Raw genomic sequence first — 21,192 nt, forward strand, 5'->3', positions numbered from 1 at the left:
TTGTTGTTAGGTGCCAACTCATAGCAACCCAATGGACAACAGAAGGAAACACTGCCCGCTCCTGCACCATCTTCACCATTGTTCCTGGGTTCGAGCCCATTGTTGCTGACATTGTGTCAGTCCGTCTTGTCAAGGGCTTTCCTCTTTTTGGCTGCCCCTCTACTTTACCAAACAGGATGTCCTTCTCCAAGGACTGGTCTCTCCTGTCAACATGTCCAAAGTACATGAGATGAAGTCTGGCCGTCCTTGCCTCTAAGGAGCATCCTGGCTGCACTTCTTCCAAGACAGATTTGTTGGTGCTCTTAGCATTCCATGGTACCTTCAATATTCTTCTCCAGCTCCATAATTCAAACTCAGAGGTTCTTCTTCAGTCTTCCGTACTTCCTGACTTGCATATTTTTGTGAAACTTTTCAGAATAATAAAACTCCTACTAAAGTTTAAAAAGCATATAGAACGAAGGACACGAAATGCTACAGCTTGATACTGTAAATCTCTATGGGTGTAGACAACCTCATCTTTCTCCCATGGAGCAGCTGCTGGCTTTGAACTGCCAACCTTATGGTTAGCAGCCCAACGCCTACCCACAATGCTACCAGGGCTCCTGGTACAATAATGACAGACTTCATTGATATAATTGAGATCAATGCTCAAATTGTTGAATTGTCTATTACATGTTTACACCACAAGTTCATCTTACCAGTGAACGATAGTTTCAGTGTGGGGGTGTTATGAATACTTGAGCTTCAATTTTTCAAAATGTCAATGTGACCATTTCCCTGCCCTGCACCAAAAAAAACATCAGTGGTTCCCCTTAGACTTCTGAAAGAAATTCAAAGTCCTTAACTTGGCATACAAGGCCCTGCCAAACTTTGCCGAAATGTCCACTCTTGTTTTCCAACTCCTGCCCGCAGTTAATACTAAATCAAAACTCCTCTCTCCAGCTCTCCACTTGTCCATTTAAACTACTGTGTAATTTGAATGAGCGCAGAGTCCAGGGTTTGAGGACTGGTGAAAACAGCAACAGGATCCAAGACCCCACGTTCTACGTCACTGCCGTAAGCTCCAAAGACGCCATGGCCGCAGCCTTTCTGAGGCATTGGGTCACGAGATGTTCATGTTCTCAAGACACGGTAGATCTTCCCTTTCAGGTTTCCAAGGCTTCAGATCTTTACAGGCGTAGACAGGCTCCTCTGCCAGTTGGCAGATCAATGCATAGCCCACGGCTCCACCAGGGTCCCGAGTGTTCATAGGTGTCTCAGTTTCCCCCAATTCCATCACTAAAGATAAAGACTTGAGTGTGGCTGCCTGCTAAGCCACAAAGACTTACATCAGATGACCTTTCTAGCCATACATGGCCTTGGAACTCCCACAAAATAAGTGGGTGGGACTATGCAAATAAGGTACATGAAACACATACAGGGGATTGGCTAGTTCATGATCTCCAGGTGGTGGAAGAGGGGAAAGACTTGAAATGTATCATCAGCGTCCCAGCCTAAGTTTTATGAAGAGAATACAGAGGAGATAAAACTGTAGCGCTAAATAGAGCAACGGATGGTGACGGCAGCCAGGGCGATAACAGTACAAGATGGCAGGAACCCGGAGGCCAGCACAAGACGGCGGGGGTGCAGCTTTCCAACCCACAGGGCTAAATGCCCAAGGCCCAGTAGAGGGCCTGGTGGCAGAAGGTGAGCACAAGCTGCCCTGATCAGAGACTGTCCCTGGCCTTGGTCCTGTCACTTCCAAGTTTATCCTGATCCCAAATTGTACCTATCCCTTCCCTAATAAGCCACCAAACTCTACCTACCGTCTGGGGGTTCTGTGTCATGTTGCAGCAAATTACTAAACTCAAAGATGGGGGGCCGAGTAGCGTGGGAGAGGAAGCGGTTGGTGTTAGAGATGACAGAGGAGGATAAATGTGTGGAGAAGTTGGACGTTTGGGACATCTTTAACCCTCTCCCTCATAGGACCAGCTTTGTGCTGCACCTTATAAAAGAAATGATTCATTTACTTGCCGATTCAAACTGTGGGACCTTCAGTTCGGCGCAAACCTAAGCATCCCGAGCTTCTTATAAATGAAGACTTGGTTCCATGATTACCTCATTTGCTTGTAAAATTGTCTACTTTGTCACCAATAAATGAATATTTATAGTGCATGCCATTACCCTCGTGCTATCTATGACCCAACTAATGCCATCAGGGTCTCAGCCCATTTCACGTGTGCAGCTACTCTGCAAGTAGGAAGTGATGGCCATTCGCTGTGACGTCCACCTACTTAGCTCCTGCTTCACAGGCTCAGAAAGTTCAGCGTGTGGCTAAGGCTTAAGGCGCTCGTTTGTATTTCTAACCTAACTGCTGCATCATAAAAGCTTCTCAGAAAGTCATCCCTAAAGCTCATACGTTCCTTCCCTCCTTGCATATGGCGCCTCCAACTGGGAATGAGACACGAACCACACTCTTCAGTTCTCTGATCTACCCTTCCCCTTACACTGAACACGGAGACATTCCTGTGAGGAAGGACAGGACCAAGCACAGCAAAATCGTCTTCAGCGATGCACTAAACACATGAGGTGATGAGCAAACTTAGGGAGAGAGAAAACAAAAAGTTGACACTCACCTATCTGAGAGACGGCCATATATCAGGCTTCCTATCAGTCCTCCGATCATGAAAATGAACTGAGCCACTGATTTTAGAATCTGAGATCCACATACCAAGTCCCACTGAAAGAGAACACAGCATAAGGATCAGCAGACAGACCTGAAACTATCTTTTTTTATTTCTTGTTTTGGTTTGTTTGTTTTTGTTTTGTCCTATGTGTATCTATATAAGATAGGCAGGATGAACAATCCCGAGGAGAAAACAATGGGACCGGTGGATCCGGGTGGGGGGCAGGGGAATATGGGAGAGAAGGGATGGGGAGGGGGAGTGGGGAGCCAACAAACTCAGGAATAAGGGAACAACAAGATATCTAAAATTGATGTCGAGGAGGGTATATAATGCTGGTGGGGTTTAATCAAGTGCAATGTATCTGAGAGGAACTACTGAGAGCCAAATGGAGGGTGAGCATGAGAGTGGGATAGGAGGAAGGTGAGAGGAAAGAGAAGAAAGAAATAGGAGGCAAAATCTACGTATAGAGGTACAGTTATAGGCCTGTATCTATGTAAACATATTAATTTATAATAAAAGGGACAGAGACCAATGCACATATTTTTTATGCTAAGTATTAAGATAGCAGGTGGACTTTGGACCTCTACTCAAGGCCTCCCTTAACACAAGAACACTTTGTCCTAATAACCTGTGGTGAAGAGAGCGGATGGTATCCAACTTTCAAAAGATATAGCATCTGTAGTCTTAAAGGTTTGAAGTTAAAGAAGCAGCCATCTTGAAGATAAACAAGCGGCCATCTAGCTCAGAAGCAACAAAGCCCATATGGAAGAACACACCAGCCTGTGTGATCGAGTGGTCCCAAAGGGATCAGGCATCAAAGAACAAAAAATCATATCATTGGCTGCACACCTCCATGATACGAGCGCCGAAGACAAACGGGTGCATAAGCAAATGTGGTGAAGAAAGCTGATGGTGCCCGGCTATCGAAAGAGATAGTGTCTGGGATCTTAAAGGCTTGAAGGTGAACAAGCGGCCATCTAGCTCAGAAGCAATAAAGCCCACATGGAAGAAGCACACCAGCCGGTGCGATCACGAGGTGCCAAAGGGATCAGGTATAAGGCATCATGCAAAAAAAAAAAAAAGAATATATATCTGTGTGTATGTATATATGTATATATGTGTGTGTGTGTGTGTGTGTATATATATATATATATATACCATAGTGAATGAAGGGGGAAGTGCAGAGTGGAAACCCAGGGCCCAAGTGTTGGCCACTGGAGATCCCCTCATAGAGGGGTTTAGGAGAGGAGATGGGTCAGTCAGGGTGTGATGTAGTACCAATGTAGAACATAGCTTTCCCCCAGATCCTGGATGCTTCCTCCCCCCAACTACCATGATCCGAATTCTACCTTGTAGGACTGGATAGGGCAGAGATTGTACACTGGTGCATATGGGAGCTGGAGGCACAGGGAATCTAGGGTGGACAATACCTTCAGGACCAGGGGTGTGAGGGGCGAGGCTGGGAGAGTGGAGGGTGAGTGGGTTGGAAAGGGGGAACTGATTAAAAGGATCCACATGTGACCTCCTCCCTGGAAGATGGACAGCAGAGAAGAGGGGGAAGGGAGACTCCGGATAGGGCAAGATATGACAAAATAACAATCTATAAATTATCAAGGGCTCATGAGGGAGGGGGGAGCAGGGAGGGAGGGGGGGAAGAGGACCTGATGCAGAGGGCCTAAGTGGAGAGCAAATGCTTTGAGAGTGATTAGGGCAAAGAATGTACGGATGTGCTTTATACAATTGATGTATGTATATGTGTGGATTGTGATCAGAGTTGTATGAGCCCCTAATAAAATGTAAAAAAAATTTTAAAAAGAAAATGATTAGGGCAAAGAATGTACAGATGTGCTTTATACAATTGATGTATGTAATGCATGCATATGAATGGATTGTGATAAGAGTTGTATGAGCCCCTAATAAAAAGGTTTAAAAAAAAAAAGAAGCAGCCATCCAGTAAGGAAGCAAATAAGCCCACATAGAAGAAGCACACCAGCCAGGCTGATCATGAGGTGTCAATGGGATCAGGTTATCAGGTATCAAAAGATCCAAAACAAACAACTATATCAATGCAAATGAGGGGGTTTGGAGTGGAGACCCAAAGTCCATCTGTAGACCACTGGATATGCCCCACAGAAGGGGTATAAGGAAGCGATGATTCAACCAAGGTGCAATATAGCTCAGACGAAACGCTCATCATTCCTCTAGTTCCTGAATGCTTCCTTCCCCACCCTCACCCCCACCCTGCCTCCCCGACTACCATGACCCAATTCTGCCTTACAAATCTGGCTAGACTGGAGAACACACATTGGTACAGAAAAGAGCTCTCAACACATGGAACTCAGGACAGATAAACCCCTCAGGAACAATAGTGGGAGTAGCAATATCATGAGGGGAGGGAGATGGTCAGCGAGGGGGGGTGAGAAAGAGGGACCCCATCACAAGGTTGGATATATAGTCCCTCACCCCGAAGGGGATGAATAAGAGAAAGATGGGTGAAGGGAGACAGCGGACAGTGTAAGATATGAAATAATAATAAAAATATATCATTGATCAAGAATTCACAAGTGTGGAAGGGGGGGAGAGGGGGGAAGAGAAGCTTATATCAAGGACTCGAGTAGAAAATGCTTTGGAAATGATGATGGCAACATATGTACAAATATGCTTGATCCAATTGATGTATGGAATGTTATAAGGGTCCCCAATAAAATGAATTTTTAAAAGAGAGAGAACAAGGCAGCACAGAGGAGCAGCTGAGAAATTAAAATTCCTTAGCATTCCCTGATTCAAACCGCTTTACATGATCTTCAAAATGCTCTGCTTACTGGAGGCTGCTCACCCACATCCTTTTCCATCCTCCCAACCCAGCAGCTTACACTCAACAAACACTGACCTTTTCTCAGCTGCTTGAAAATGGCACTGGGCTCTCTAGGTCCACAAGCTCCCAACAGTCTAGTCTGTCTGCATATATTCCTCTATTTCCTGTTTGCACTGTCTAAACACCATACTTCATTAGCTAGCACACATCCTCTGGATCTCCACTTAGATAAAACACCCTCCAAGAAGCCTTTCTGGAAGCCAAAGGTCTGCGGAGGACTACCTACTGTGCATTAACATGTCACTTATGACTTCACATGACATGGGTCTGGATCATGGGTCTATGTGGGAGCAGCTAGAGATAGTCAGTGGCCTGGGAATGCAGGCATTTTTCCCTGTGCTTTCCAAAGAGAACATGATCATACATTCAAACACGTGCATGGAGTGTCTCACCTCATTCACGATGGTGGACGAGAAGATGCTGCGGTCATACACCCAGCCATCCACACAGGGCTCCGTGTCGGGCTCACTCACGTTGGGGAAAGTCTCATTCGGCTGAAGGAGCTGCCACTGGGGGTGGAGGAAACGACGGCACCTCTCTGGCCTCAGGTGCGAGTCCAAAGGGATGGAGATTCGAAGAAGATCGTCTGAGTTCAGGGCCTCACTGCCGTTCACAGAGACAGTACCATTGTCGAGAACGTGAACCCAGCAGCGATGGCCAGGAATGGCCGCAGTGAAGTTCTCCAGCAGAGTGTGGATGTTCACGACAGCAATGGAAGTTAAAAGGAAAGCCATTTGAAGAAGTTGGAATCTCCCCTGCCCTCCGGCTTTGTCCAAGAGTTCCTGAAAGGCCATCAAGCCCAAGAGTTAATCCCCAAGGGGAGGCACCACAACTTGACGGAAATATTTTCAAACACTGACCAATGTTGTTTTGCACGAAACCAGTGTGGATCCTATCCCACTTTCTCGTCAAACTCCCCTCTCAAGACACTTCTACAATGCTGTGTTGTCAGTTTCCCCAGCCCCGGGCTAATAAAAAAGCCAGAACTTTTCCGGAAGAGCTACAGAAATCATTCTTTACCAAAACTATTTACATGGCTTAACAAATAAGCCTGCTTAGAGATCCATCTGCTCTGTGTATGTCTCCATTCTCAGTAGCTTGCCAGTAGTCAACAATAAACACCCCAGTTCTCTCTAACTAGATTGTGCGTTTTCTTCTCCAACAGACTCGAGTCACTTCCCAGAAGGAAAATTGTGAAATTCAAACAGGAATTATGTCAAGATTTTTCAATGGGGGAGAAAATGTGTCAGATCATTCACTTGGTTGGACTTTATTCTACTTGGAAAAGTTAATGTAAATCATCTTGAGTTAAAATAAAGCTGGGTGCAATGTTCCGTGAAAAGCACTGGGTCTAAGGTCAGGGTCTCATGAGAGAGAGGGAGAAACTATTCCAAAGACTTGCTGAGCGACCATAACATAAACTTCCACTAACTAAGTAGGGAAAACGTTAAAAAAATAAAATTAGAAAGTCTCACGGGGAAGACAACTTCAAGAAACTATACATCGTGTTCACTGAAGAATGGTGATGACAGTCAAAGAGTTGGGAACAACCTAAATGTCTACTGACAGATGAGCGGATAAATGAAATATGTTTCACACACACAATGGAATACTCTTTAGTCAGTAAGCTAGGTGAAGTCTTTTTTTTTTAATCATTTTATTGGGGGCTGGTACAATTCTTATCACAATCCATACATACATCCATTGTGTCAAGAACATATGTACATTTGTTGCCATCATCATTCTCAAAACATTTGCCTTCTACTTGAGCCATTAATATCGGTTGCTTGTTTTCCCCCCTCCCTCCCCACTCCCGCCTAGGTGAAGTCTTGATATGAGCTACAACAAAGGTGGAGCTGGAAGAAATGATACCATATGAAATAAGGCAATCATAAAAAGACAAATAGTGTATGCCCTAACTGAAATAGAAAGACAAGGAAAGAAAAATAGAGAGAGACTAAAGTTTATTTGTTTCTTAGTCTACATCATGTGGAACTTGTACACGGATCAAGAGAGGGTTGTGCAAATAGGCCAGGGGTACATTACATGGTTTAAAAATCAGGAAAGGTGTGTGTCACGGTGGCATCTTCTCACCATACCTATTCAGTCAGAGTGGGATCCTCCCACCATACCTATACAATCTGCATGTGGAGCAAACCATCAAACAAGCTGGATTCTATGAGGAAGAAGGAGGCATCAGGATTGGAGGACGGCTTACTAACATCCTGTGATATGTAGCACACACAACCTTGTTACTGAAAGTGAGGGAGACTTTCATTAGCACTTGCTGATGAGGATCAAGATTGCAGCCTTCAGTATGGATTGCAACTCAGTGTATAGAAAACCCAAGTTCTCACAACTGAACCAATACGTAATGTCATGATAAACGAAGAAAAGATTGATGTTGGATTTCATCTTGCTTGGATCCAGAAATAATGCTCATGGAAGCCGCAATCAAGAGCTCAAACAACACATTGCACTAGGTCTTCTGCATAAGACCTCTTTAAAGTGTTGAAAAGCAAGGATGCTACTTTGAGGACTAATGTATGCCTGACCCAAGCTATGTTTTCAATTGCCTCATGTTCATGTGACAGCTGGACACTGAACTTAAGAAAGGCCACATAAGAAAAGATGCATTTTGAATTATGGTGCAGGCAAAAAAATACATTGTAAGTATCATGGAGCCAACGAGAGAACCAACAAACCTGTCTTTGAAGTACAACCAGAGTGCTCCTTAGAAGCAAGAATGGCCAGTCTTCCCTCTAGTCAAGTACTCCCTCAATGCAAGAACACTTTGTTCTATTAACCTGCCGTTCCATAATGCTCATCGTCCCAACACAATCGCTGAAGACAAAGCGGGTGCATAAACAAATGTGGTGAAGAAAGCTGATGGTGCCCGGCTATCAAAAGATATAGCATCTGGGGTCTTAAAGTCTTGAAGGTAAACAAGCAATCATCTAGCTGAAAAGCAACAAAGCCCACATGGAAGAAGCACACCAGCCTGGGTGATCATGAGGTGTCAAGAGGATCAGGTATCAGGCATCAAAGACCCAGAACAAAAAAATCATATCATTGTGAATGAGGGGGAGTGTGGAGTGGAGACCCAAAGACCATTTTTAGGCAACTGAATGTCCCCTTTCAGAAGGGTCATGGGGAGGAAATGAGCCAGTCAGGGTGCAGTACAACACCAATGAAACACACAACTTTCCTCTAGTTCTTTAATGATTCCTCCTCACCACTATCATGACCCCAATTCTAGCTTACATATCCGGCTAGACCAGAGCATGTACACGGGTGCAGATAAGAGCTGGAAACACAGGAAATCCAGGGCAGATAAACCCCTCACGACCAATAATGAGAGTAGCAATACCAGGAGGGGAAGGGGAAGGTGGGGGAGAAAGGGGAAACCGATCACAATGATTTACATATAACCCCCTCCCTGGGGGATGGACAACAGAAAAGTGGGTAAAGGGAGACATTGGCCAGTGTAAGACATGAAAAAAAATAATAATAATCTATAATTTTTCAAGGGTTCATGAGGGAGGGAGGGGAAAAATGAGAAATTGCTACCAACAGCTCAAGTAGAAAGAAAATGTTTTGAAAAGGATGATGGCAGCAAATGTACACATGTGCTTGACACAATGGATGGATGTGCTAAGAATTGTATGAGCCCACAATAAAAGGATTTAAAAATAAATAAAAACTGGGGGAAAAAAATGAATGACCAGACTTCATCTCATATACTTTGGACAGGTTGCCAGGAGAGTAGGCCCTGGAGAAGGACATCATGCTTGGCTCCGTAGAGGAGCGGCAAGAAAGAGGAAGGCTGTCAGCAAGATGGACGGACACAGTGGCTGCAACAATGGGCTCAAACGTAAGAACAATTGTGAGGATGGTGCAGGACCAGGCAGTGTTTCATTCTGTTGTACAGAGCATCACCGCTGGACGGCACTTAACAACAATGGCATCTATTGGTGGTTACCAGGAGCAGAGGGGAGTGGGGATGCCTGGGAGGGCAGAGAGTTGGGGTTACTGATGATGGCCGCCACTCACCTGTTGGTTTGTCATAATGTGTTGGCTTGCATGTTGCTAGATTCCAAGATGCAAATTGAAGGTATTTCAAATGCAAGTTTCGTAGGAGCTTCCAAACTCAGACAGCTACAGGAAGAAGAGCTTCATGAACTACCTCGGGGAAAAAGTGACCTTAGGAAACATCTTGTATAGTACCAGAATATTGTCTTATGCGGTGCTGGAAAATGAGCCTCGTGAGTTCGAGCTGCCTCCCTAAGTTACAGTCAGCGTTAATGAGGTGGACACAGTGACACTTTGGGGACCCTCGTTTCCTGCTGGGCTCAACATAAGAAGAAACAGTTACAAACCTCCATTAGCAATTGGACTGTGGAATGTATGAAGAATAAATCTAGGAAAATTAGAAGTGGTCACAAATGATTTGGAATGCTTGAAGGAAAACCACTAGGCTGAAATGGACTGATATTGATCATTTTGAATCAGCCAGTCACATACAAGGGGGTGGAGCTTTCATAGTATGCATTCCCCCACACACACACTCGTACTCCACCCCTGGCAAGCATCGACCAACTTGCTCTGAGTTAGTGCACCCAGTGGCATCACCTGGGAAGGTTCTCTCTGGTCAAAGTGAATATTTGTATGTATATGTATGGAGTGTGGTGGGAGTTGTGTGAGCCCCTAGTGAAATGTAAAAGAAGAAAAGAGGGAAGAAAAAAAAGAAAATGATTAGGGCAAAGAATGTACAGATGTGCTTTATACAATTGATGTATGTATATGTATGAACTGTGATAAGAGTTGTATGAACCCCTAATAAAATGTTTTTTTAAAAAAAAGCAGTTTCACTTGAAACTTTTCTTGTGATGGTGATTTAAGAGAACAGCTTGTGGCTGTGAAATCTTGTTCTGTGCTCAGGAAAAATGCCCCAGAACTTGTGATGTTGAACACAGCTTACCAGGACAACGCTATGGGAAAAACTCAAGCGTATGAGTGGTTTTCTCGTTTGAAAAAAGGTGAATGTTGATTGATGACATACCTCGTTCTGGACATCCATCAACTTTCCAAACGGACAAAAATGTCAACAAAATTCATGCACTTGGTCTCACAGACTGACGACGACGGAGCGTTGAAGAGATAGGGAAGCTATCTGGACTGTCTTGGAGCTCAGTTAAACAAAATTTCATGGAAGATTTGGGAAGGAGAAGGGCCACTGCGCAATTTGTGCTTCGGGTTCTCACTGACCAGGAAAGAGAGCCTTGGCTGGAAACATGCCATGCTTTGCAAGAACAGCTCCGAAGAGCCCAGACTTTTTTTCCAAGGTCATTACTGGTGACAAGACATGGTGCTGTTCTTATGACCTTGGAACTAAGCATCAATCAAGCCAGTGGAAGATACAATCATCACCTCCCCCACAAAAAAAGCGAGTCATGTAAAAATCAAAGATCAAAATGATGCTCGTTTGGTTGTTGTCTTTTTTTATGTGAATGGGGTTGGTGTACTTGGAGTTTGTTCCACCAGGTCAGACTGTTAGTCAAGCTTTCTATTTAGAGGTTCCGAAAAGATTTCATAACAGTGTGCAACAAAAAGGCCCGATTTGTGGCAGACGGTGGGGGGGGCTGGTTTTGCCACCATGACAATGCACCTGTTCGTGCAGCCACCTCAGTGCTCCACTTTGGGGCAAAAAAAAAAAAAATTTAAACAGCATGCCTCTCTTGCTCCACACCTAGCTCACCTGACCTCACTTCGTGCAACTTCTTTTTGTTTCCGTGAATAAAGAAGGACGTGATTTGACGATGTAGAAGAGGTGAAGGAAACTACGAGGGAGGTGCCGTCTGCCATCCAAACAGCTGAATTTGAAAATGTTTCCAAGAATGGAATCGCAGGTTGGACAAATGTATTAAAGGTACTTTGAAGGTGAAAAAGTTGTTTTGTAAATAAATAAATAAATTGTTTTGGGGGAAACATTCTGGGGCTTTTTAGGGGGGGTACCCCCTAATATATTATATATAGCCAGTCTACTATGGTAGAAACAACAAATTGCATTCATTGTCAAAAACAGCATTTCAGGATTCGATCTGAAGTATAATCCTGTTGGCAATAGAAAAACACTCATATTCTTATAAGGAAAGTCAGACAATACAACTATCATTCAAGTTTACAAACCAACCACAAATGTCAGAGGTGAAGAAATAGAATCGTTTTATCCAACTTCTGCAGACTGAAAATGACCAGATGTACAATCAAGACGCAGTGATAATTACTGGTGATTGGAATACTAAGGTTGGAAACAAAGGAAAAAGCTCAATAATTGGTATACTTGGTGATAGAAACTATGCTAGAAATCAAATGATAGAATTTTGCAAGATTGCTGGCCTATTCTCAGAGAAGGCCTTTCTTCAACAATATACACAGCAACTGCTGTTGTTGTTGTTGTTGTTGCGATTGCTATTGGTGTTGTTGCTGTTGTTAGGTTCCACCATGCTGGTTCCAACTCCTAGGAGCTCGCTGTGCAACAGAATGAAACACCACCTGATCCTGCGCCGTCCTCACAATTGTTCTTGTGTTAGAGCCATTGTTGCAGTCTGAGCCCATCTCTTGGGGGCCTCCTTCTTCCTCAGTGCCCCTCTACTTCACCAAGCAGGACGTCCTTTTCTAGGGACATCTCTGATGACATGTCCAAAGTATGTGAGATGAAATCTGGCCATCCTTGCCTCTAAAAGTAGCATTCTGGCTGTTCTTTCTTCCAAGACAGACTTATTCGTCCTTTGGATAGTCCATGGCACTTTCAATATTCTTTGCCAGCACCACAATTCGAACACATCGCTTCTTCTTCAGTCTGCCTTGTTCAATGTCCAACTTTCCCATGAATATGAGACTATTTAAAATACCACGAGTCAGTCAGGGTGCAGTATAGCACCACCAAAACATACAACTTTCCTCTAGTTATTTCATGCCTCGCCACTATCATGACCCCAATTCTACCTTACAAATCCAGTACACCAGAACATGTACACTGGTACAGATAAGAGCTCGCAACACTGGGAATCCAGTACAGATTAAACCCCTCAGGACCAATAATGAGAGTAGTGCTACCAGGAGGGGAAGGGGAACGTGGGGGGAGAATGAGGGAAACAATCACAATTATTTATATATAATCCCCTGGCAGGTAGGAGATAGGGGGACAACAGAAAAGTGGGTGAAGGGAGACAACAGTCGCTGTAAGATAGTAAAAAAATTATAAATTATCAAGGGTTCATGGGGGGATGAGCCGACACCAAGGTCTCAAGTAGAAAGAAAATGTTTTGAAAGTGATGATGGCAACAAATGTACAACTGTGCTTGACACAATGGATGGATGGATGGATGGATGGATGGATGGATGGATGGATGGATGGAATGTGGTAAGAGCTCCAAATAAAATGATTTTTTTTAATTACAGGCAAAAAAGGAAACAATACCTTCAAATTTTGATATCTTTGTTTTAATAAACATTTCTATGAACATGCAATATATATCTATGCCATAGCTTCCATATGACCCAGTAATACCAATTAGGCATATACCCTAAGGAAATAGGAGACACAGCATGAGTGAATGCATGCTCTCCCATGTTCATAACAACACAGTTCACAACGGCAAGAAGCTGGAAGCAGCCCACATGCCCAACAGTTGAAGAATGGATAAAGATACGGTGATACATGCACACAATGCAGCACTGTGCATCCCTAAAAGACAGTGATGAGACACTGCGTGTCATGGAAGGACCTGGAAACCATTATGCTGAGTGAAGCACGTCAATCACAGAAGGACAAGTATCGTATGAGTCCACGACTCTAAGAAGAAACTTGATACTTGGTCAGTCGACCTCACTATTGACTCAACCTGAATTTGCTCTAGGTGTAAGTACCTCTTGTGTGTTCCATGACAAAAATTTCTTCCCTGGCTTTTTTAATATGGAGGGTAGTCTTTTCTTTCTTACTCATTATTTGTATTTTTATCTTGATAATATTATTATTTTATCCTTACCACTTTATTTTGAATCTGTTTTTTGTTGTTTCCATTGGGTTTTCCAGTTTGCGAACCACAGAAGGAGTGGATGTGTAGAGATAATAACTGATACGAGGGCTTATAGGGAAGGCAGAGGGGCAGGTGGAAGATAGGGAGGTGAGGGGATTTCAGGAGTTAACAATGAAGGTGGGAGGCAGGAGGGAGCACTAGAACTGATTGTGACGACACAACTCATTTTAAAGGCAGTTTAACCTTGGGAGGAACAAAATGTTCTAAACTTTATTTTGTTAATGATTGTACAATTCTCCTTGATATTATTGAACCATTGAATTATTGACTGGTATGGTATGTGGATCAGGTGCCAATAAAAATGTCTGTTTGTTTGTTTAATTACCATGGCTTGGGTCAATTGCATCTTAGTCCTCAAAGTAATACCCTTGCTTCTCAATATTTTAAAGAGGTCTTGTGCAGCAGATTGACCAAAGTATTGCTTGATCTCACAACTGCTGCTTCCATGAGCATTGCTTGTGGATCCAAGCAAGATTAAATCCTTGACAATTTCAGTCTTTCCTCCGTTTATCATGATTTTACCTAGAGGTTCAGTTGTGAGAATTTTGGTTTGCTTTGCTTTGAGTCCTAATTCACACTGAAGGCTGAAATTCCTGATTTTAGCAGCAAGTGCTCCTGAAAGTCCTCCTCACTTTCAGCAAGCAAAATCGCATCGTCTGAATATCGCAGGTTTGTCTGAAATCCTGATGCTGCATTCTTTCTTCTTCATCTAATCTAGCTTTTCTGACGATTTGCTCAGCCTACAGACTGAGTAAGTATGGTGAGAGGATACCTTGATGCACATCTTTCTTGATTTTAAGCCATCCTGTCCCTTAGTCTATCCTCACAGCTGCCTCTTGAGACATGTACAGGTTCTGCATGAGCAAATTAAGTGTTCCGGGGTTCCCATTCTTCTCAGAGCTATATATAGATTGTTGTGGTCCACACAGTCAAATACCTTGATAATCAATAAAACACAAGTAAACATCTTTCTGGTATTCTCTGATTTGAGCCAAGATCCATCTGACATCAGCAATGATAACCTTTGATCCACAACTTCTTCTGAATCCAACCTGAACTTCTGGCAGCTCTCTGTCAATGCACTGCTATGTTCATTGTTGGAAAATCTTCAGCAAATTTCACTTGCGTGCTGTGTTAGTCCGGGTGATCTAGAGAAACAAATCTAAGGACACCCTTCTGTGTGTAAGAGAGAGCTTTACATCAAAGAGCAATTGTTTGTTGAGAAAACATCCCAGCCCAGTCCAGATCAAGTCCATAAGTCTGATATTAGTTCATATGTCCGATACTAGTCCATAAATTTCTCTTCAGACTCACACAGCACATGCAAGGATGCCAAGTGCAGGAAGATCATAGGGTGCAAAGTCTTGTGGATCCAATGGTGGTGGGTACATCTCCAGCCATCAGCATAGCTCCATCAGCGTAGCTCCATGTAGCTTCTCTAGCTCTCTGAGTGTGAAAACTCAATAGGAAGGTGAAGCAGAGAGAGACTCCTCCCTGGCTTACCAACAGACAGAGGGGAAGTTCTCAGAATCCTCCTGAGAAGGCCAAGCCCACAAGGAGACATCATCAGGCTGTGACCTGATTGACAGGCTAGACTCCACCCCCAGACTTGGCACATTGACATGAAATTCTGTAACTGCCACACTTGTGATATCAATGATATTGTCCTGTAATTTGAGCATTTTGTTGGATCACTTTTCTTTGGAATGGGTACAATATGGATCCCTTCCAGTCAGTTGGCCAAGTAGCTGTCTTCCAAACTTCTTGGCAGAAATGAATGAGTGCCTCCAATGCTTCCTCGCTTGGGGGAACATTTCCGTTGGCATTCCATCAATTCCCGGGGCCTTGTTTTTAGCTAATTCCTTCAGTGATGCTTGGACTTCTTCCTTCAGTAACCATTGGCTCTTGATCATATGCTGCCTCCTAAAATGGTTGAATGTCAACTAGTTCTTTTTGGTGCCGTGACTGTCTTCTTGCCAACTTCTTTTGATGCTTCCTGCATCAGTCAACATTTTGGCCATAGAATCTTTCAATATTGAGCCTCAAGGCTTTCACTTTTTTTCGTGAGTTCTTTCAGTTTAAGATACACTGAGCATGTATTTTCCGTTGGTTTTCTAACTCTAGTTCTTTGCACACTTTATCACAATATTTTATTTTGTCTTCAAGTTGCCCTTTGAAGTTTGCTACTCAGCTCTTTGACGTCATCATTTCTTCCATTGGCCTTAGCTACTCAACAGTTGAAAGCAAGTTTCAGAGCTTCTGACAACTACGCTGATTTTTTTTTCTTTCTTTCCTGTCTTTTTGATGACCGTTTGCTTTCTTCGTGTATGATGTTTTTGAGGTCCTCCCACAGCTCATTGGGTCTTCCGTCATTAGTGTTCAATAGGTCAACCCTGTTCTTGAGATGTCCTTGAAATTCAGGTAGGATAGATTTAAGTTTGTATTCTAGTTCTTGTGGACTTGTTTTAATTTTCTTCAACTTCAACCTGAACTTACATATGAGCAATTGATGGTCTGTTCCACAGTTGGCCCCTGACCTCACTTCAGTTGCTGTTACATCACTTTCCACAAATGTAGTCATTTTGGTTTCTGCATATACTATCTGGAGAAATCACATGTATAGTAAGTAACCTTTGTGTTGTTGAAAAAAATATCACGATGAAGAAGTCACTGGTCTTGCGAAACTCTATCATGTGATCTCCAGCTTTGTTTCTGTCTCTACGTTGATATTTTTCAACTCCTTTTCCTTCCTCTTTGTTTCCAACGTTTGCATTCCAATAGCCAACAATTAATTATCAATGGATCTTAAATGCATATCTGATCAATTTCAGACTGAAATGCTGGTGCAAAATCTTCCGTTTCTACATCACTAGTTTTAGCAGTTAGTGCATAAATTTGAATAACAGTTGTAACGACTGGATTTCCTTGTATGAGGATAGATATAATCCTATCACAGAGAGCAGTGCACTTCACGATAGATGTCCTTTTTGATGATGAATGCCATGGCATTCTTTTTGAATCTTTCCTTCCTGGAATAGTAAATCATATATTTTCTGATTCACAATGGCCCAAAGCAGCTCATCTCAGCTCACTAATGCCTAAGATTTTTACCTTGGTGCATTCCACTTCATTTTTGAAGACTTCCAAGTTTCTTAGATTCATGTTTCCTACATTCCAAGTTCCAATTGTCAGCTATGTCTTCTCATGTTGAGTCATGAGTATTGTTATAAATGTTGAACAAATAACGTGCGTGTTCTACATGTGTTTGCCAGGCGCATCCTTCCCCCGTGAGATATTTAGTACGTTTGCGAAAGTGTTTTTAAGAACTTTTAATTATGAATTTGGTGAAGGTTTGCAGATCACTAGATGTGCTTTCAATAATTCACACACGTGTTGTCCCATCTCATTTATTGTGGTCCCTTCCGTGTAATACCACTTGGCCACATGCTCCGTGCGTTCCCTGCTTCTATTCCTCCTTCTTTCCTAATCTTCAAAGCAGACCTTCCCACAGGAAATGCCAAAGAATCGAATCAACTGCATCTGTGGGAAGAAGCCGTGGAGAAGCTCACTATCATCCGTAGGAATAAACCAGGGACAGACTACGGAACAGTTCATCTGCTGTTATCTACAAAGTGAACCTGAAGTCGACACTGAAGAACATGAAAACAACTCCACAGGAGCCAAGACACAACCTGGGTTTTATCCCAGCTGAATGAAGGGCCCATTTCAAGAATCGATCTGATGCACGGGACGCATTGAACGCGAATGGCCAAAGACCTGGTAAATAGTAGGATGCTATCGAGAACACCACACATGAAGAACGCAAAAGGTCGTGTAGAAGACAGGAAAGAAGGGACAGGTCAAATGGATACAGAAGAAACTCTGAAGCTTGTTCCACAGTTTGGAGAATATAAAGCCACCAGAGAAATGATTAAACAAAAAAGCTAAGCAGAAATTTTCAAAAGGATGCTCAAAAAGACAAAGCAAAGTGGGTGAAGGGAGACATCGGACAGTGTAAGACATGACAAAATAATAATAATTTATAAATTGTCAAGGGTTCGTGAAGGAGGGGGAAGTGGAGAGGGAGCGGGGAAAATGAGGAGCTGATACAAAGGGCTCAAATAGAAAGCAAATGTTTTGAAAATGATGATGGCAAGTATGTACAAATGTGCTTGATACAATGGATGGATGGGTGGATGGATGATGATAAGAGTTATATGAGCCCCCAGCAAAATGATATTTTTAAAAAGACAAAGCAAAAGAGTACAATGAAATGTGCAAAGGCCTGAAGTTTGGAAACCAAATGGAGAAAGCAAGTTCAACGTTTCTCAAGCAGAAAGAACTGAGGGAAAAAGTCAGGACTGGAGTTGTAATACTTTCGGGATCTATGGGCAAATGTTGAGTAGTCAAATAAAAGCATCTAAATAAAATGGAAGGAATATATAGAGCCACGGTACCAAAGACAGTCAACCATTTCGGGAGATAGCATTTGATCAAGAACCAATGGAATTCGAGGAAGAAGTACTGCAGGCATTGATGACAACAAGGCTCCTGGATGGAATACCGGTCAAAATGTTCCCTCAGGCTGATGAGCATGAGTCTGGTCTTTGCCAAGAAATTTGGAAGACGGCTACCTGGTCAGCTGACTAGAAGAGATCTATATGTGTGCCCATTCCAAAGAAAAGTGACCCGATAGAATATGATACAAGCAAAATTTTGTTAAAGATAATTCAAAACAGTTGCAGCAACACATAAACTGCCAGGGGTTCCAGCCACATTCAGAGGAGGGCGTACGTAGAACAAGGGACATCATTGCCGATGTCAGAGAATACCAGAAAGATGCTTCCCGGATGAAAGCAAAGGGTACCAGAAGGATGTTCACCTGTGTCTTATTGACTACCTGAAGGTACTTGACTGCATGACTCATAACAAACTATGGATCATGCTACAAAAAATGAGAATTTCACAATCATTAATTGTGCTTATGCAACAGCAAAAGTGGGGAGTAAACTAAGCCGTTTGAAGTCAAGTAAAGAACGACGCCTGTTAGGGTTGTGTCTTTTCTCCGCTGAGCAACTATCTGAGAAGCTGAATTATCCGAAGGAGAATGTGGTATCAGGATTGGAAAAAGGCTCTTAACCTGGGATACGGAGATGTCACAGCTTGCTTGCTGACTGTGCAGAGGGCTTCACATTGTTATTAAGAAAGATCAAATGACACAGCCTTCTGTATGGATTATGTGTTAGCATAAAGAAAACAAAGATCTGCACAACTGGCTTAGGCAACGTCGAGATAAACAGAGAAAAGACTGGGAGTTGTCCAGAATTTCATTTTGCTTGGCTCCAAAATCGTCACCATGGAAGCAGCAATCAAGAAATCAAATAATGTGTTGCACTGGTCAAATTCGCAAAAGACGTTCATTTAAGGTGTGGAAGAGATCCTACGTCACTTTGAGGACTAAGGCACAAATGACCCATGATCGTTTCCATTGCCCCCATTCATTGAAACAGCTAGAAAAATGTATAAGGGAGATCACAGAAAAAGAGATGCATTTGAACAACGGTGTTGGCTTAGAATATTGACGACACCAAGGACTGTCAGCAGATGGAACAAATCTGCTTTGGAAGAAGTTCAGCTCAATGTTCCTTAAAAGCAAAGAGGGTGAGGCTTTGTCTCCTGTCCCTTATACACTGTGTTACTCTGGGTGGACTAGAGAAACAAATTCATAGACACTCATACGTGTATAAGAAAGAGCTTTATATAAAAGAGCAATTGTATATTGAGAAAACTCCCAGTCCAGATCAAGTCCGTAGTCTGATATAGCCCATATGGCCGATACTAGTCTGTAAATTCCTCTTCAGACTCACACAATGCATACAGTGATGCCAAATGCAGGAAGATCACAGGCCAGTGGAGGGGAAGTCTTGTGGATCCAGTGGCAGTGGCAGTGAAAGTGTCTCGGCATTAGCAGGGGTCTCCACATGGCTTCTCTAGCTCCAGGGTTCTAACTCCATCAGCATAGCTCCATGTGTCTTGTCAGGAGGAAGATGAAGCAGAGAGTTTGGGTCTGACCTCCAGTGAGCTTTTTATTTCCACAGCGCCCCCAAATGAGGTCATCAAACTGCAACCTGATCAACACGCTGAACTTCACTCTTAATAATCTCAAATTGACACCAGACTGTGTCACTCCTACCTGCACATACCAGAGGGGGCCAGTCCCTGGAGAAGGACATCAAGTTTGATAAAAAGCAAAAAAAAAAAGAGGAGACACCTCATAAAATGAGTTGGCTTTGTGATTGCAAAAGGCAAGCACGGAAGTAACCGTGTGGATGACCCACAACTGACAAGGTTGTACTCGGTTGTACACAGTCAGAGCCAACTCAATGACAACAACAAGCTCCAAAGTCAGGGCGACTCAAGACAAACCCTAACCGGATGAACAGCAAGACTCAATGTGATACAGCTGAACCCCCAGGAAGCAAACTTCCCTTGGAATAACTTTTACCACTCTTTAAAAAAAATCATTTTATTGGGGCTCGTACAACTGTTATCACAATCCATGCATCCATCCATGTGTCAAGCACATTTGTACATTTGTTGTCCTCATCATTCTCAGAACATTTTCTTTCTACTTGAGCCCTTGAGATCAGCTCCTCGTTTTTTCCTCTCCCTCCCCCTTCTTCCCTCCCTCCCTCCCTCATGGACCCTTGATAATTTATAAATTACTATTATTTTTCCATGTCTTGCACTGCCTGATGTCTCCCTTTATCCTCTTGTCTATTGTCCATTCCCCTGAAGGGGGTTATAGGTAGGTCATTGTGATTGGTTCCCTGTTTCTTCTCCCACCTTCCCTTTCCCCTCCTGGTATCGCTACTTTCAATATTGGTCCAGAGGGGTTTCTCTGTCCTGGATTTCTTGTGTTTGCTCCTCTTATCTGTACCCGTGTACATGCTCTGGTCTAGCCAGATTTGTAAGGTAGAATTGGGATCATGATAGTGCCGGGGAGGAAGCATTAATGGACCAGAGGAAAGCTGTATGTTTCATCGGTGCTACACTGCACCCTGACTGGCCCATCTTCTCCCCACAAGAAGATATGTCTGTAGAGGGATGTCCAATTGCCTACAGATTTGTTTGGGCATCCACTCTGCACACACACCCCTACCTCCTTTCCATTCACATTGACATGATTTTTTATTGTGGGTCTTTGATGCCTGGTTCCTGATCCCATTGATGCCTTATCATTACACAGGCTACCATTCACCACTCTTCAAGCATGATTAATGCACTCGGTCACCCGTTGTACTGGTGAAAGACATTAAGTTGGCAAACGGTGTGTTATATATCTTTTTACTGCATTTGACCTACATATGGGAGTCCTAGTAGAGTAGTGGTTAGGCACTGTGCTTCTAACCACGAGGCCAGCAGTTGGAAACCACCAGCGGCTCCGTGGGAGAAAGACGGGTCTGTCTACGCCCATGAAGAGTAACCGTCTGCCTGGTGCAGCACCGTCCTGCGCCGCGGGATGCAGCAACAGCAGCGATTGGTCTCT

The 21,192-nt window shown here is 43.3% G+C and overlaps 1 protein-coding gene across 1 annotated transcript in view; it reads right to left on the reverse strand.

Annotated features, from left to right (window-relative positions):
• LOC142446259 (organic anion transporter 7-like) overlaps positions 1–6,335 on the reverse strand; it is a 38,263-nt gene extending 31,928 nt beyond the window's left edge. The window contains exons 1-2 of the mRNA XM_075548030.1: positions 5,934–6,335; positions 2,616–2,719 (exon numbers count right to left, since the gene is read on the reverse strand). Of these exons, the coding sequence (XP_075404145.1) occupies positions 2,616–2,719; positions 5,934–6,335 (506 nt within the window). The remainder of the gene's footprint in view (positions 1–2,615; positions 2,720–5,933) is intronic.
• Positions 6,336–21,192: the final 14,857 nt, after the last annotated feature.

The sequence above is a fragment of the Tenrec ecaudatus genome, chromosome 4, assembly GCF_050624435.1.
Source record: "Tenrec ecaudatus isolate mTenEca1 chromosome 4, mTenEca1.hap1, whole genome shotgun sequence".
NCBI classification, from domain to species: domain Eukaryota; kingdom Metazoa; phylum Chordata; class Mammalia; order Afrosoricida; family Tenrecidae; genus Tenrec; species Tenrec ecaudatus.